The sequence below is a fragment of the Taeniopygia guttata genome, chromosome 2 (genome assembly GCF_048771995.1).
Source record: "Taeniopygia guttata chromosome 2, bTaeGut7.mat, whole genome shotgun sequence".
NCBI lineage: Eukaryota > Metazoa > Chordata > Aves > Passeriformes > Estrildidae > Taeniopygia > Taeniopygia guttata.
This window is the reverse complement of record NC_133026.1, coordinates 151,024,065-151,043,002: the sequence shown is the minus strand read 5'-3', so window position 1 is coordinate 151,043,002 and position 18,938 is coordinate 151,024,065. Positions and strand designations below refer to the sequence as shown.

Here is an 18,938-nt window from a genome sequence, read left to right as displayed (position 1 = left end):
TTTCCAAAGTCCCAAAATCCCAAAAATCCCCCCCAAAATTAAAAAAAAATCCCAAAAATCCATCCCAAAAATCCCCGAATCCCCTAAAATTTCCCAATTCCCCAAATCCCTCAAATCCATCCCAAAAATCCCAAAAATTCTAAAAATCCCACAAAGCCAAAATCCTGAAATTCCAAAAATCCCAAAATCCCCAAAATTCCTCAAAATACCCAAAATTCCCAAAAAATCCCCCAAATTCCCAAAAAATCCTCAAAATTAAAAAAAATCTCCAAAATCCCCCAAATCCCAAAAATTCCCAAGAAATCCCCCAAATCCCCCAAATTTCCCAAAAAATCAATCCCAAAATTCCCCAAAACTCTCCAGAATTCCCTAAAAATCCCCAAAAAAATCCCCAAAAATCCCCCCAGAAATTCCCAAAAATCCCCCCAAAAATTCCCAACATTCCCCAAATCCCCAACATCCCAAAAAAATCCCCAAAATTAAAAAAAAATCCCCAAAAAATTCTCCAAAATCCTCAAAAAAAACCCCCAAATCCCCCCAAAACCCCAAAATTCACAAAAAAAATCCCAAAATTCCCAAAAAAATCCCCTAAAATCCCCAGAAAATTAAAAAAAAATCCCCAGAATTCCCAAAATTCTCCAAAAATCCCCCCAAAAATCCAATAAAATTCTCCAAAATTCCCCAAATATCCCCAAAAAATCCCCCAAATCCCCCCAAACCCCCAAAATTCCCAAAAAAATAAATCCCAAAATCCCCAAAAACATCAATCCCAAAAATTCTAAAAATCCCACAAATCCCCAAATCCTGAATTTCCAAAAATCCCAAAATTCCCAAAATCTCCCAAAATTTCCCAAATCCCAAAAATTCTAAAAATCCCACAAAGCCAAAATCCTGAAATTCCAAAAATCTCAAAATCCCCAAATTGCCCAAAAATCCCCAAAATTCCCCCAAAACCAAAAAAATTCCCCAAAATTCCCAAAAAATCCCCCAAATCCCCCCAAAAAGACAAAATTCCCAAAAATATCCCCCAAATCCCCAAAATTCCCAAAAAATCCCCAAAATTCCGCAAAATCCCCCAAAAATTCTCCAAAATCCTCAAAAAAAACCCCAAATCCCCCCAAAACCCCAAAATACCCAAAAAATCAATCCCAAAATTCCCAAAAAATCAATCCTAAAATTCCCTAAAAATCCCCAAAAATCCCCAGAATTCCCAAAAATCCAAAAAAAATCCCCAAAATTCCACTAAATCCCAAAAAAACCCCCAATTTCCCCCCAAAAAATTCCCAAAATCCCCAAAAATTCCCAAAAAATCCCCAAAATTCCAACAGCTCACCGTCCTTTATTCGGGAACATTTTGGGAATTGGGGGGTCCAGCCCCGAAATTCCCAAAAAAAACCCAAAAAACCCAAAAAACAAATCCTGGAGTTCCGGGGGGCGTGGCCACGACAACGAGGGGGCGTGGCCATGCAAACTAGGAGGGTGTGGTTATGTAAATGAGGAGGCGTGGCCATGCAAATTAGGAGAACTCGCGGACGAATTTGGTGTAGAAGTCGCTGAGTTTCTGCAGCAGCAGCTTCAGCTTCTCCGTGGGCGGCAGGATGGTCATGCTGGGGGGAAATTCCCAAAAAAAATTCGGGAAAAGGCACCGGGGAACGTCCCAAAAAAAATTTGGGAATTTTGGGTGGAAATTGGGGGAAAAAGGAAAAAAAAATGGCGAAAAAATGGTGAAAAATGGCAAAAAAATTGAATTTTTTCTTCATTTTTTGGCCCAGGAATTGTAAAAATGGAGGCGGGATTTGGGATTTTGGGATTTTGGGATTTTGGGATTTTGGGATTTGGGATTTTGGGATTTTGGGATTTTGGGATTTTGGGATTTGGGATTTTGGGGATTTGGGATTTTGGGATTTGGGATTTTGGGATTTTGGGATTTGGGGTTTTGGGGATTTGGGATTTGGGGATGGGTCATGCTGGGGGGGAAATTCCCGAAAAAAATTCGGGAAAAGGCACCGGGGAACGTCCCAAAAAAAAATTTGGGAATTTGGGGCGGAAATTGGGGGAAAAACAGGAAAAAAAATGGCGAAAAAATGGTGAAAAATGGCAAAAAAATTGAATTTTTTCTTCATTTTTTGGCCCAGGAATTGTAAAAATGGAGGCGGAATTTGGGATTTGGGATTTTGGGATTTGGGATTTTGGGGTTTGGGATTTGGGATTTTGGGGTTTGGGATTTGGGATTTTGGGATTTGGGATTTGGGGAATTTGTGATTTTGGGATTTTGGGATTTGGGGTTTGGGGATTTGGGATTGGGGATGGGTCATGCTGGGGGCGAAATTCCCCAAAAAAATTCGGGAAAAGGCACCGGGGAACGTCCCAAAAAAAATTTGGGAATTTTGGGCGGAAATTGGGGGAAAAAGGAAAAAAAAATGGCGAAAAAATGGCAAAAAATGGGAAAAAAATTGAATTTTTTCGTGATTTTTTTTGGCACAGGAATCGTAAAAATGGAGGCGGAATTTGGGATTTGGGATTTGGGATTTGGGATTTGGGATTTGGCATTTTGGGATTTGGGGTTTTGGGATTTGGGGTTTGGGATTTTGGGATTTGGGATTTTGGGATTTTGGGATTTTGGGATTTGGGATTTGGGGTTTTGGGGATTTGGGATTGGGGATGGGTCATGCTGGGGGAAATTCCCAAAAAAAATGCGGGAAAAGGCACCGGGGAACGTCCCCAAAAAAATTTGGGAATTTTGGGGCGGAAATTGGGGGAAAAAGGAAAAAAAAATGGCGAAAAAATGGCAAAATATGAAAAAAAATCGAATTTTTTGCCACAGGAATTGTAAAAATGGAGGCGGAATTTGGGATTTGGGATTTTGGGATTTTGGGATTTGCGATTTGGGATTTGGGATTTGGGATTTTGGGATTTTGCGATTTTGGGGTTTGGGATTTGGGGTTTGGGGATTGGGGATTGGGGATGGGTCATGCTGGGGGAAAAATCCCAAAAAAAATTCGGGAAAAGGCACCGGGGAACGTCCCCAAAAAAAATTTGGGAATTTTGGGCGGAAATTGGGGGAAAAAGGAAAAAAAAATGGCAAAAAAATGGTGAAAAATGGCAAAAAAATTGAATTTTTTCTTCATTTTTTGGCCCAGGAATTGTAAAAATGGAGGCGGAATTTGGGATTTTGGGATTTGGGAATTCGGTATTTTGGGGTTTGGAATTTGGGATTTTGGAATTTGGGATGAGAAATTTGGGGTTTGGGTTTGGGGTTTGGGATTTGGGATCAGAATTTTGGGGATTTGGGGTTTGGGTTTTGGGGATTTGGGGTTGGGTCATGCTGGGGGGAAATTCCCAAAAAAAATTCGGGAAAAGGCACCGGGGAATGTCGCAAAAAAAATTTGGGAATTTTGGGCGGAAATTGGGGGAAAAAGGAAAAAAAAATGGCAAAAAATGACGAAAAAATGGCAAAAAAATGGCAAAAAATGAAAAAAAAATCGAATTTTTTGCCACAGGAATTGTAACAATGGAGGCGGAATTTGGGATTTTGGGAATTTGGGATTTGGGATTTTGGGATTTGGGATTTGGGGTTTGGGATTTGGGATTTTGGGATTTGGGATTTTGGGATTTGGGGTTTGGGGTTTGGGGTTTGAGATTTGGGATTTGGGATTTGGGATGGGATTCCCTGGAATTTTGAGATGGAATCGATCAGGAATTTCGGGATGGATTTTCTCAGGATCAGGAATTTCGGGATGGGAATTCCCGGGATCAGGAATTTCGGGATGGAATTGATCAGGAATTTTGGGATGGAATTGATCAGGAATTTCATGATGGGAATTCCCGGGATCAGGAATTTTGGGATGGATTTTCTCAGGAATTTGGGAATTTCGGGATAGGAATTCCCAGGATCAGGAATTTTGGGATGGAATCGATCAGGAATTTCAGGATGGATTTTCTCAGGATCAGGAATTTTGTGATGGATTTTCTCAGGAGTTTGGGAATTTCGGGATGGGAATTCCCGGGATCAGGAATTTTGGGATGGAATCGATCAGGAATTTTGGGATGGAAATTCCCGGGATCAGGAATTTTGGGATGGAATCCATCAGGAATTTCGGGATGGAATCTCTCAGGAATTTCGTGATGGATTTTCTCAGGATCAGGAATTTCAGGATGGGAATTCTCGGGATCAGGAATTTCGGGATGGATTTGATCAGGAATTTCGGGATGGGAATTCCTGGGATCAGGAATTTCGGGATGGAATCTCCCGGGATCAGGAATTTTGGGATGGAATCCATCAGGAATTTCGGGATGGAATCAATCAGGAATTTCGTGATGGATTTTCTCAGGATCAGGAATTTCAGGATGGGAATTCTCGGGATCAGGAATTTCGGGATGGAATCGATCAGGAATTTGGGAATTTTGGTACGGAATTGATCAGGAATTTCGGGATGGAATTGATCAGGAATTTCGGGATGGGAATTTCTGGGATCAGGAATTTCGGGATGGAATCGATCAGGAATTTGGGAATTTCGGGATGGAATCAATCAGGAATTTCGGGATGGAATCTCCCAGGATCAGGAATTTTGGGATGGGAAATCCCGGGATTGGGAATTTCAGGATGGGAATTCCCAGGATCAGGAATTTTGGGATCGAATTGATCAGGAATTTCGGGATGGAATCGATCAGGAATTTTGGGATGGGATCAATCAGGAATTTCGGGATGGAATCGATCAGGAATTTCGGGATGGAATTGATCAGGAATTTCGGGATGAAATCTCTCAGGATCAGGAATTTCGGGATGGGAATTCCCGGGATCAGGAATTTTGGGATGGAATAGATCAGGAATTTCGGGATGGGATCTCTCAGGAATTTGGGAATTTCGGGATGGATTCTCTCAGGAATTTGGGAATTTCGGGATGGAATCTCTCAGGAATTTGGGAATTTCAGGATGGAATCGATCAGGAATTTTAGGATGGAATCTCTCAGGAATTCGGGAATTTCGGGAGTGGATTTCCTGGGATCAGGAATTTCGGGATGGAATCTGCCAGAATCAGGAATTTCAGGATGGGATCTCTCAGGATCAGGAATTTCGGGATGGAATCTCCCGGGATCAGAAATTTGGGATGGAATCAATCAGGAATTTCGGGATGGAATCGATCAGGAATTTCGGGATAGAATCTCTCAGGATCAGGAATTTCGGGATGGAAACTGCCGGAATCAGGAATTTCGGGATGAAATCGATCAGGAATTTTGGGATGGGAATTCCTGGGATCAGGAATTTGGGAATGGAATCCCTCAGGAATTTGGGAATTTCAGGATGGAATCGATCAGGAATTTTGGGATGGATTTTCTCAGGATCAGGAATTTCGGGATGGGAATTCCCAGGATCAGGAATTTCGGGATGGAATCGATCAGGAATTTTGGGATGGGAATTTCTGGGATCAGGAATTTGGGGATGGGATGTCCCAGGATCAGGAATTTTGGGATGGGAATTCCCGGGATCAGGAATTTGGGGATGGAATGAATCAGGAAATTTCGGGATGGAATCTCTCAGGATCAGGAATTTCGGGATGGAATCTCTCAGGATCAGGAATTTCGGGATGGAATCTCTCAGGATCAGGAATTTCGGGATGGAATCTCCTGGGATCAGGAATTTTGGGATGGAATCTGCCGGGATCAGGAATTTCGGGATGGAATCAATCAGGAATTTTGGGACAGGATCAATCAGGAATTTTGGGATGGGAATTCTCGGGATCAGGAATTTTGGGATGGGAATTCTCGGGATCAGGAATTTTGGGATGGGAATTTCCAGGATCAGGAATTTCGGGATGGGATCGATCAGGAATTTGGGGATGGGAATTCCCAGGATCAGGAATTTTGGGATGGAATTGATCAGGAATTTGGGAATTTTGGGATGGAATCTCCCAGGATCAGGAATTTTGGGATGGGAATTCCCAGGATCAGGAATTTCGGGATGGATTTTCTCAGGATCAGGAATTTTGGGATGGAATCGATCAGGAATTTCGGGATGGGAATTCCTGGGATCAGGAATTTCGGGATGGGATCTCTCAGGAATTTGGGAATTTTGGGATGGAATCAATCAGGAATTTGGGGATGGAATCGATCAGGATCAGGAATTTTGGGATGGAATTGATCAGGAATTTTGGGATGGATTTTCTCAGGAATTTGGGAATTTTGGGATGGATTGTCTCAGGAATTTGGGAATTTCAGGATTGATTTTCTCAGGAATTTGGGAATTTTGGGATGGGAATTCCCAGGATCAGGAATTTCAGGATTGGAATTCCCAGGATCAGGAATTTTGGGATGGAATCTCTCAGGAATTTGGGAATTTTGGGATGGAATCGATCCGGAATTTTGGGATGGATTTTCTCAGGATCAGGAATTTCGGGATGGAATCAATCAGGAATCTGGGGTTGGGAATTCCCAGGATCAGGAATTTTGGGATGGAATCGATCAGGATCAGGAATTTCGGGATGGAATCAATCAGGAATTTCGGGATGGAATCTCCTGGGATCAGGAATTTGGGGATGGAATCTCTCAGGAATTTGGGAATTTTGGGATGGAATCTTCCAGGATCAGGAATTTTAGGATGGAATCTCCCAGGATCAGGAATTTGGGATGGAATCGATCAGGAATTTCGGGATGGAATCAATTAGGAATTTCGGGATGGAATCGATCAGGAATTTCGGGATGGGAATTCCTGGGGTCAGGAATTTTGGGATGAGAATTCCCGGGATCAGGAATTTTGGGATGGATTTTCTCAGGAATTTGGGAATTTCAGGATGGAATCGATCAGGGATTTCGGGATGGGAATTCCCGGGATCAGGAATTTTGGAATGGAATCCCTCAGGAATTTGGGAATTTCGGGATGGAATCGATCAGGAATTTGGGAATTTCGGGATGGAATCGATCAGGAATTTGGGAATTTCAGGATGGATTTTCTCAGGATCAGGAATTTCGGGATGGAATCGATCAGGAATTTTGGGATGGAATTGAGCAGGAATTTCAGGATGGATTTTCTCGGGAATTTGGGAATTTCGGGATGGATTTTCTCAGGAATTTGGGAATTTTGGGATGGGAATTCCCGGAACCCACCGGAAGTGGTAGGTGCCCTCCTTCTGGCCGAAGCCGCTCCCCGGCACCACGCAGATCCCCGTCTCCTCCAGGAGCCGCATGCAGAAGAACATGTCCGGGGCCTGCTCCTTCTCCTGGGATCCGGAAAAACACGGATCGGGATGGATCCCGATGGATCCCAAAAATCCTGGGATGGATCCCGATGGATCCCAAAATTCCTGGGATGGATCCCGGTGGATCCCAGAGCTCCTGGGATGGATCCCAATTGATCCCACAACTCCTCGGATCAATCCCAATGGATCCCAGAATTCCTGGGATGGATCCCAGAACTCCTGGGATGGATCCCAATGGATCCCAAAAATCCTGGGATGGATCCCAGAACTCCTGGGATGGATCCCACAACTCCCAGGATGGATCCCACAAGTCCTGGGGTGGATCCCACAACTCCCGGGATGGATCCCAATGGATCCCAAAAATCCTGGAATGGATCCCACATCTCCTGGGATGGATCCCAGAACTCCTGGGATGGATCCCGATGGATCCCAAAAATCCTGGGATGGATCCCGATGGATCCCAAAAATCCTGGGATGGATCCCAAAAATCCTGGGATGGATCCCAGAACTCCTGGGGAGATCCCAGAAATCCTGGGATGGATCCGAATGGATTCCAGAGCTCCTGGGGTGGACCCCAATGGATCCCACAACTCTTGGGATGGATCCCACAACTCCTGGGATGGATCCCAAAGGATCCCAGAACTCCTGGGGTGGATCCCAGAACTCCTGGGGTGGTTCCCACAACTCCTGGGATGGATCCTGCCACTCCTGGGATGGATCCCAGAACTCCTGGGGTGGATCTGGGTGGATCCCACAACTCCTGGAGTGGATCCCACAATTCCTGGGATGGATCCCACAACTCCTGGGATGGATCCCAGTGGATCCCAAAGCTCCTGGGGAGATCCCAGAACTCCTAGGGTGGATCCCGGTGGATCCCAGAACTCTTGGGATGGATCCCAAAAATCCTGGGGTGGATCCCAGAACTCCTGGGATGGATCCTGGTGGGTCACATAACTCCTGGGGAGATCCCACAACTCCTGGGATGGATCCCAGAACTCCTGGGGTGGATCCCAATGGATCCCAGAACTCCTGGGATGGATCCCACATCTCCTGGGATGGATCCCAGAACTCCTGGGATTGATCCCAATGGATCCCACAACTCCTTGGGTGGATCCCAGAACTCCTGGGATTGATCCCGTCCATCCCAACATCTCCCAGTTGGGATCCTGTCCATTTCCACATCTCCCAGTTTGGGATTTTGTCCATTCCAACATCTCCCAGTTGGGATTCCATCCATCCCGCCCATCCCAGTTGGGATCCCATCCATTCCATCCATCCCAGTTGGGATCCCGCCCATCCCAGTGTGGATCCCATCCATCCCGCCCATCCCAGTTGGAATCCCATCCATCCCATCCATCCCAGTTGGAATCCTGCCCATCCCAGTTGGGATTCTATCCATCCCATCCATCCCAGTTGGGATCCCATCAATCCCAGTTTGGCTCCCACCCATCCCGCCCATCCCAGTTAGGCTCCTGCCCATCCCAGTTGAGATCCCACCCGTCCCAGTTGGGATCCCTTCCATCCCAGTTGGGATCCCACCCATCCCAGTTTGGCTCCCGCCCATCCCAGTTTGGCTCCCGCCCATCCCAGTTGTTATGTCGCCATCCCAACATCTCCCAGTTGGATCCTGCCCATCCCAACATCTCCCAGTTGGGATCCCATCCATCCCATCCATCCCAGTTGAGATCCCGCCCATCCCAGTTGGGATTCCATCCATCCCAACATCTCCCAGTTGGGATCCCATCCATCCCAGTTGGGATCTCCTCCATCCCCAAGATCTCCCAGTTGGGATCCCATCCATTCCCAACATCTCCCACTTGGGATGCTGCACATTCCAACATCTCCCTGTTGGGATCCCATCCATTCCCAGCATCTCCCAGTTGGGATCCCGCCCATCCCAGTTTGGCTCCCGCCCATCCCAGTTGACTCCCGCCCATCCCAGTTTGGCTCCCGCCCATCCCAGTTGGCTCCCGCCCATCCCAGTTGGCTCCCGCCCATCCCAGTTGGGATCATGCCAATCCCAGTTGAGATCCCGCCAATCCCAGTTGAGATCCCATCCATCCCAGTTGGGATCATGCCAATCCCAGTTGAGATCCTGTCTATCCCATCCATCCCAGTTGAGATCCCGTTCATCCCATCCATCCCAGTTGGAATCCCATCCATCCCAGTTGGGATTCTATCCATCCCGCCCATCCCAGTTGGGATCCCATTCATCCCAGTTTGGATCCTGCCCATTCCAACATTCCCAGTTTGGGATTCTGCCCATTCCAACATCTCCCAATTGGATCCTGCCCATTCCAACATCTCCCAGTTGGGATCTCATTCATCCCAACATCTCCCAGTTGGGATTCCATCAATCCCACCCATCCCAGTTGGGATCCCGCCCATCCCAGTTGGGATCCCACCCATCCAATTTGGGATCCCATCCATCCCACCCATCCCAGTTGGGATCCTGCCCATCCCGCCCATCCCGCCCATCCCGGTTGGGCTCCCATCCATCCCAACATCTCCCAGTTGGGATCCCATCCATCCCAGTTGGGATCCCATCCATTCCATCCATCCCATCCATCCGATTTGGGATCCCATCCATTCCAATATCTCCCAGTTGGGATCCCATCCATCCCAACATCTCCCAGTTGACATCCCGCCCATCCCAGTTGGGTTCCCGCCCATCCCAGTTGGGTTCCCGCCCATCCCAGTTTGGCTCCCGCCCATCCCAGTTTGTCTCCCGCCCATTCCAGTTTGGCTCCCGCCCATCCCAGTTTGTCTCCCGCCCATCCCAGTTTGGCTCCCGCCCATCCCAGTTGGGATCCCGCCCATCCCAGTTGGGATCCCATCCATCCCAGTTGTCTCCCGCCCATCCCAGTTGGGATCCCGCCCATCCCAGTTGGGATCCCATCCATCCCATCCATCCCAGTTGGGATCCCGCCCATCCCAGTTTGGATCCCATCCATCCCATCCATCCCAGTTGGGATCCCATCCATCCCACCCATCCCAGTTGAGATCCCATCCATCCCATCCATCCCAGTTTGGCTCCCGCCCATCCCAGTTGAGATCCCATCCATCCCATCCATCCCAGTTTGGCTCCCGCCCATCCCAGTTGGGATCCCATCCATTCCAACATCTCCCAGTTGGGATCCCGCCCATCCCAGTTGGGATCTCCTCCATCACCAAGATCTCCCAGTTGGGATCCCATCCATCCCGACATCTCCCAGTTTGGATCCTATCAATCCCAGTTGGGATCGTGCCCATCCCGCCCATCCCAGTTGGGCTCATGCCCATCCCGCCCATACCAGTTGGGCTCCCGCCCATCCCAGTTGGCCTCCCGCCCATCCCAGTTTGGCTCCCGCCCATCCCAGTTGGAATCCTGCCCATCCCAGTTGGCTCCCACCCATCCCAGTTGGCTCCCGCCCATCCCAGTTTGGCTCCCGCCCATCCCAGTTTGGCCCCGCACCTTGGCGGCGGCGAGGGCGCGCGCCGGGATCTGGATGCGGGGGAAGGCGTACATGGCGCCCTGCACGGGGTTGCAGCTGATCCCGGGCGTGCGGTTCAGGATCTCCTCGGTCAGGCGGGCGCGCTCCGCCAGCGCGCTCAGCACCGCCTGCTTCTCCTGCCGGGAACGGGGACGGAAATGTGGGAATGTGAGCCCGGACAACCCCGCTGGCCCGTCCCCGTTCCGGTATCCCGTTGTCCCGTTATCCCGTTATCCCACTATCCCATTGTCCTGTTGTGTTGTTATCCCGTTATCCCGTTATCCTGTTATCCCGTTGTCCCGTTATCCCATTATCCCATTATCCTGTTATCCTGTTATCCCATTATCCCATTGTCCCATTATCCCCTTGTCCTGTTATCCCGTTATCCCATTATCCCGGTGTCCCGTTATGCTGTTATCCCATTATGCCATTATCCCATTGTCCCATTGTCCCATTATCCCATTATCCCATTGTCCCATTGTCCCATTGTCCCACTATCCCATTATCCCATTATCCCATTGTCCCCTTATCCCATTATCCCATTATCTTGTTATCCCATTGTCCTGTTATCCCGTTATCCCATTGTCCCATTGTCCCATTATCCCATTATCCCATTGTCCCATTGTCCCACTATCCCATTATCCCATTATCCTATTATCCCGTTCCATTATCCCAATTAAATTCCATTCCATTTCATTCCATTATCCCATTATCCCATTGCCCCATTATTCCATTATCTCATTATCCCATTGTCCCATTATCCCGTTATCCCGTTGTCCCATTATCCCATTATCCCATTTTCTCATCCCAATTCAATTCCATTCCAACCCATCCCATTGCCTCATCCCATTCTCCCATTGTCCCACTAATCCACTATCCCATTATCCCATTATCCCTGTGTCCTGTTATCCCGTTATCCCATTATCCCGGTGTCCCGTTATCCTGTTATCCCATTATGCCATTATCCCATTATCTCCTTATCCCATTGTCCCATTATCCCATTATCCCTGTGTCCCGTTATCCCGTTATCCCATTATCCCATTATCCCATTGTCAGCACCGCCTGCTTCTCCTGACGGGACGGAGATTTGGGAATGCTGAGCCCGGACAATCCCGCTGGCCCGTCCCCGTTATCCCGGGATGGAGACGTGGGAATGTGAGCCCGGACAATCCCGCTGGCCCGTCCCCGTTATCCCAGTGTTCCGTTATCCCGCTGTCCCGTTATCTCATCCCAATTCAATTCCATTCCATTCCATTACCCCATTATCCCATTATCCCATTGTCCCATTATCCCAATATCCCATTACCCATTATCCCATTATCCCAATTCAATTCCATTCTATTTCATCCCATTATCCCACTATCCCATTATCCCGTTGTCCCGTTATCCCATTATCCTATTATCGCATTATCCCGTTCCATTATCCCAATTCAATGCCATTCCATTTTATCCCATTATCCCATTATCCCATTGTCCCATTATCCCATTATCCTATTATCCCATTATCCCAATTCAACTCCATTCCATTTCATCCCATTATCCCACTATCCCATTATCCCGTTATGCCATTATCCCATTATCCCGTTATCCCGTTATCCCGTTATCCCATTATCCCATTATCCCATTATCCCATTATCCCACTATCCCATTATCCCATTAACCCATTATCTCATTACCCCATTGTCCCATTATCCCATTGTCCCATTCCATTATCCCATTATCCCATTTCCCCATTGTCCCATTATCCCATTGTCCCATTGTCCCATTATCCCATTATCCCGTTATCCCATTGTCCCATTATCCCGTTATCCCATTATCCCATTATCCCGTTATCCTGTTATCCCATTGTCCCGTTATCCCGGTGTCCCGTTATCCTGCTATCCCATTGTCCCGTTATCCCATTATCCCGTTATCCCATTATCCCATTATCCAATTATCCCATTATCCCGTTATCCCGTTATCCCATTATCCCATTACCCCATTGTCCCATTATCCCATTATCCCGTTATCCCATTATCCCGTTATCCCATTATCCCATTATCCAATTATCCCATTATCCCGTTATCCCGTTATCCCATTATCCCATTACCCCATTGTCCCATTATCCCATTATCCCATTGTCCCATTATCCCGTTATCCCACTATCCCATTCTTTTATCCCATTCCATTATCCCATTATCCCGTTATCCCATTATCCCATTATCCCACTATCCCATTATCCCATTATCCCATTGTCCCGTTATCCCATTTTCTCATCCCAATTGAATTCCATTCCAACCCATCCCATTGCCCCATCCCATTCTCCCATTATCCCACTAATCCACTATCCCATGAATCCCATTCCATTATCCCATTATCCCATTATCCCATTATCCCATTATCCCATTGTCCCATTATCCTGTTATCCCATTATCCCATTATCCCATTATCCCATTATCCCATTATCCCATTATCCCATTGTCCCATTATCCCATTATCCCATTATCCCATTATCTCATCCCAATTCAATTCCATCCCATCCCATCCCATCCCATTGCCCCATCCCGTTATCCCATTGCCCCATCCCGTTATCCCATTATCCCATTATCCCGTTATCCCATTATCCCATTGTCCCATTATCCCATTGTCCCATTATCCTGTTATGCCATTATCCCATTGTCTTGTTGTTATCCCGTTGTCCCATTGTCCCGTTATCCTGTTATCCCAATATCCCATCTCAATTCCATTCCATCCCATCCTAATGTCCCATCCCACTGTCCCATTATCCCGTTATCGCATTAACTCATAATCCCATTATACCATTAACCCATTATCCCATTATCCCATTATCCCATTATCCCATTTCATTACTCCATTATCCCATTATCCCATTATCCCATTATCCCAGTGTCCCATTATCCCATTATCCCATTATCCCATTATCCCATTTCATTACTCCATTATCCCATTATCCCATTATCCCATTATCCCAGTGTCCCATTATCCCATTATCCCATTATCTCATCCCAATTCAATTCCACCCCATCCCAATGCCCCATCCCATTATCCCATTTTCCCATTATCCCATTTTCCCATTATCCCATTAATTGCCCCATCACCCCATTATCCCGTTAATTACCCTGTTATCCCATTAATTATCCCATTAATTTTCCCATTATTCCAATCCCATGAATCCATTCACATGGATCCCACCCCATGGATCCCACCCCAATCCCATGGATCCCACCCCATGGATCCCATCCCCACCCCATGGATCCCACCCCATGGATCCCATCCCATGGATCCCACCCCATGGATCCGCCCCATGGACCCCACCCCATGGATCCCACCCCATGGATCCCACCCCATGGATCCCACCCCATGGATCCCATCCCATGGATCCCACCTCAGATATCCCACCCCATGGATCCCACCCCATGGATCCCACCCCATGGATCCCACCCCATGGACCCAATCCCATGGATCCCACCCCATGGACCCAATCCCATGGATCCCGCCCCATGGATCCCACCCCATGGATCCCGCCCCATGGATCCCACCCCATGGATCCCACCTCAGATATCCCATCCCATGGATCCCACCTCAGATATCCCATCCAATGGATCCCACCCCATGGATCCCATCCCATGGACCCAATCCCATGGACCCAATCCCATGGATCCCATCCCATAACCATGGATCCCACCCCATGGACCCACCCCATGGATCCCATCCCATGGATCCCACCCCCTGGATCCCACCCCCTGGATCCCACCCCATGGATCCCACCTCAGATATCCCACCCCATGGATCCCACCCCATGGATCCCACCCCATGGATCCCACCCCATGGATCCCACCTCAGATATCCCACCCCATGGATCCCACCTCAGATATCCCACCCCATGGATCCCACCCCATGGATCCCACCCCATGGATCCCATCCCATGGATCCCACCTCAGATATCCCACCCCATAGATCCCATCCCATGGATCCCACCCCATGGATCCCACCCCATGGATCCCACCTCAGATATCCCACCCCATGGATCCCACCCCAATCCCAATGATCCCATGGATCCCATCCATGGATCCCACCCCATGGATCCCACCCCATGGATCCCACCTCAGATATCCCATCCCATGGATCCCACCCCACGGATCCCACCTCAGATATCCCACCCCATGGATCCCACCCCATGGATCCCATCCCATGGATCCCACCTTAGATATCCCAATCCCATGGATCCCACCCCATGGATCCCACCCCATGGATCCCACCTCAGATATCCCACCTCATGGATTTCACCCCATGGATCCCATCCCATGGATCCCACCCCATGGATTTCACCCCATGGATCCCACCCCATGGATCCCACCCCATGGACCCCACCCCATGGATCCCACCCCATGGATCCGCCCCATGGACCCCACCCCATGGACCCCACCCCATGGACCCAATCCCATGGATCCCACCCCAATCCCAATGATCCCATGAATCCCATCCATGGATCCCACCTAAGATATCCCATCCCATGCATCCCACCCCATAGATCCCACCCCATGGATCCCATCCCATGGATCCCATCCCATAGACCCCATGGATCCCACCCCATGGATCCCATCCCATGGATTTCACCCCCATGGATCCACCCCCATGGATCCCATCCCATGGACCATGGATCCCACCCCATGGATCCCACCCCATGGATCCCACCCCATGGATCCCACCCCATGGATCCCACCTAAGATATCCCACCCCATGTATCCCACCCCATGGATCCCACCCCATGGATCCCACCCCATGGATCTGCCCCATGGATCCCATCCCATGGACCCCATCCCACCCCATGGATCCCACCCCATGGATCCCACCCCATGGATCCCACCCCATGGATGCCACCCCATGGATCCCACCCCACGGATCCCACCCCACGGATCCCACCCCATGGATCCCACCCCAATCCCATGGATCCCACCCCATGGATCCCACCCCATGGATCCCACCCCATGGATCCCATCCCATGGATCCCATCCCATGGATCCCACCCCATGGATCCCACCCCATGGATCCCATCCCATGGATCCCACCCCATGGATCCCACCCCATGGATCCCACCTCAGATATCCCACCTCATGGATTTCACCCCATGGATCCCACCCATAGATTCCACCCCATGGATTTCACCCCATGGATCCCACCCCATGGATCCCACCTCAGATATTCCACCCCATGGATCCCACCCCATGGATCCCACCTCAGATATCCCACCCCATGGATCCCACCCCATGGATCCCATCCCATGGATCCCATCCCATGGATCCCATCCCATGGATCCCACCCCATGGATCCCATCCCATGGATCCCACCTCAGATATCCCACCCCATGGATCCCATCCCATGGATCCCACCCCATGGATCCCACCTGAGATATCCCACCCCATGGATCCCATCCCATGGATCCCACCCCAATCCCATGGATCCCACCCCATGGATCCCACCCCATGGACCCCACCCCATGGATCCCACCCCAATCCCATGGATCCCACCCCATGGATCCCACCCCATGGATCCCACCCCATGGATCCCACCCCATGGATCCCATCCCATGGATCCCACCTCAGATATCCCACCCCATGGATCCCATAGATCCCATGTCCCGTACCGCCTGGAACCTCTCGTAGGACGGCTCTCCAGGCCGGGGCGGGTCCATGACCATGGATCCCACCCCACAGATCCCATCCCATGGATCCCACCCCATGGATCCCACCCCATGGATCCCATGGATGTCTCCGTACCGCCTGGAACCTCTCGTAGGACGGCTCTCCAGGCTGGGGCGGGTCCACCACGGCGTCCAGGAGGAGCTGTCCCGGCACGGGCGGGCAGAGCCGCACCGACACCAGCTTGGCCAGCTGGGCCTTCACCTCGGGGTGGAGGTTCACCACCTCCATGTACCCACCACGCAGACCACACCTGTGGGGCGGGAATGTCCCATCGGAAACGTCGGAAATTGGTGGGAAGGAGGACGGGGATGGGGTGGGGTGGGATCTGTGGGTGGGATTTGGGATGGGAATCCATGGGTGGGAACCTATGGAGAAGGACCCATGGGTGGGAACCTATGGAGAAGGACCCATGGGTGGGAACCTATGGAGAAGGACCCATGGATGGGAATCCATGGATGGGAACCTATGGAGAAGGACCCATGGGTGGGAACCTATGGAGAAGGATCCATGGGTGGGAACCTATGGAGAAGGATCCATGGATGGAATCCATGGATGGGAACCTATGGAGAAGGATCCATGGATGGAATCCATGGATGGGAACCTATGGAGAAGGTCCCATGGGTGGGAACCTATGGAGAAGGACCCATGGATGGGAACCTATGGAGAAGGACCCATGGGTGGAAACCTATGGAGAAGGACCCATGGGTGGGAACCTATGGAGAAGGACCCATGGGTGGGAACCTATGGAGAAGGACCCATGGGTGGAAACCTATAGAGAAGGACCCATGGGTGGAATCCATGGATGGGAACCTATGGAGAAGGATCCATGGATGGAATCCATGGATGGGAACCTATGGAGAAGGATCCATGGATGGAATCCATGGATAGGAACCTATGGAGAAGGATCCATGGATGGAATCCATGGATAGGAACCTATGGAGAAGGATCCATGGGTGGGATCCATGGATGGGAACCTATGGAGAAGGATCCATGGGTGGGAACCTATGGAGAAGGACCCATGGGTGGGAACCTATGGAGAAGGATCCATGGATGGAATCCATGGATGGGAACCTATGGAGAAGGATCCATGGGTGGGAACCTATGGAGAAGGACCCATGGATGGGAACCTATGGAGAAGGACCCCTGGGTGGAATCCATGGATGGGAACCTATGGAGAAGGACCCATGGATGGAATCCATGGATGGGAACCTATGGAGAAGGACCCATGGATGGGAACCTATGGAGAAGGACCCATGGATGGGAACCTATGGAGAAGGACCCCTGGGTGGAATCCATGGATGGGAACCTATGGAGAAGGACCCATGGATGGAATCCATGGATGGGAACCTATGGAGAAGGACCCATGGATGGGAACCTATGGAGAAGGACCCCTGGGTGGAATCCATGGATGGGAACCTATGGAGAAGGACCCATGGATGGGAACCTATGGATGGGGATTTGGGATGGGAATCCATGGATGGGAACCTATGGAGAAGGACCCATGGATGGAATCCATTAATGGGAACCTATGGAGAAGGACCCATGGGTGGGAACCGATGGAGAAGGATCCGTGGACTGGGATCCATGGATGGGGATTTGGGATGGGAATCCATGGGTGGGAACCTTTGGAGAAGGACCCATGGATGGGAACCTATGGAGAAGGATCCATGGGTGGGAACCTATGGAGATGGATCCATGGATGGGAACCTATGGAGAAGGACCCATGGATGGGAACCTATGGAGAAGGAGCCATGGATGGGAACCTATGGAGAAGGAGCCATGGATGGGAACCTATGGAGAAGGACCCATGGATGGAATCCATGGATGGGAACCTATGGAGAAGGACCCATGGATGGGAACCTATGGAGAAGGACCCATGGATGGGAATCCATGGGTGGGAATCTATGGAGAAGGATCCATGGGTGGAATCCATGGATGGGAACCTATGGAGATGGACCCATGGGGTGGAGGTGACATCCCCAACCCCAACCCCAGGAGATCCATTGGGTGGTGACATCTCCATCCCCAATTCAGGAGATCCATGGGGTGGTGGTGACACCTCCATCCCATCCATGACATCCATGGGGTGGAGGTGACATCTCCATCCCCAATCCATGACCCCAATCCCACCCCCAGGAGATCCATGGGGTGGTGGTGACATCTCCATCCCCAATCCAGGAGATCCATGGGGTGGAGGTGACATCTCCATCCCCAACCCCGTCCCAGGAGATCCATGGGGTGGAGGTGACATCTCCATCCCCAATCCAGGAGATCCATGGGGTGGAGGTGACATCTCCATCCCCATCCATGACCCCAATCCCACCCCCAGGAGATCCATGGGGTGGTGGTGACATCTCCATCCCCATCCCATGACATCCATGGGGTGGTGACATCTCCAACCCCAATCCATGACAACCATGGGGTGGTGATGACATCTCCATCCCAATCCAGGAGATCCATGGGGTGGTGACATCTCCATCCCCATCCATGACATCCATGGGGTGGAGGTGACATCTCCATCCCCAATCCAGGAGATCCACGGGGTGGTGGTGACATCTCCATCCCATCCC

At 50.0% G+C, this 18,938-nt stretch overlaps 1 protein-coding gene across 2 annotated transcripts in view; it reads right to left on the bottom strand.

Moving 5' to 3' along the window:
* Positions 1-1,319: 1,319 nt before the first annotated feature.
* Positions 1,320-18,938, bottom strand: part of GPT (glutamic--pyruvic transaminase) — a 39,217-nt gene continuing 21,598 nt past the window's right edge. For both annotated transcript variants that reach the window (XM_072925102.1, XM_072925103.1), the window contains exons 9-12: positions 16,444-16,618; positions 10,648-10,803; positions 7,102-7,214; positions 1,320-1,607 (exon numbers count right to left, since the gene is read on the bottom strand). In XM_072925102.1, the coding sequence (XP_072781203.1) occupies positions 1,517-1,607; positions 7,102-7,214; positions 10,648-10,803; positions 16,444-16,618 (535 nt within the window). In that variant the 3' untranslated portion in view covers positions 1,320-1,516. The remainder of the gene's footprint in view (positions 1,608-7,101; positions 7,215-10,647; positions 10,804-16,443; positions 16,619-18,938) is intronic.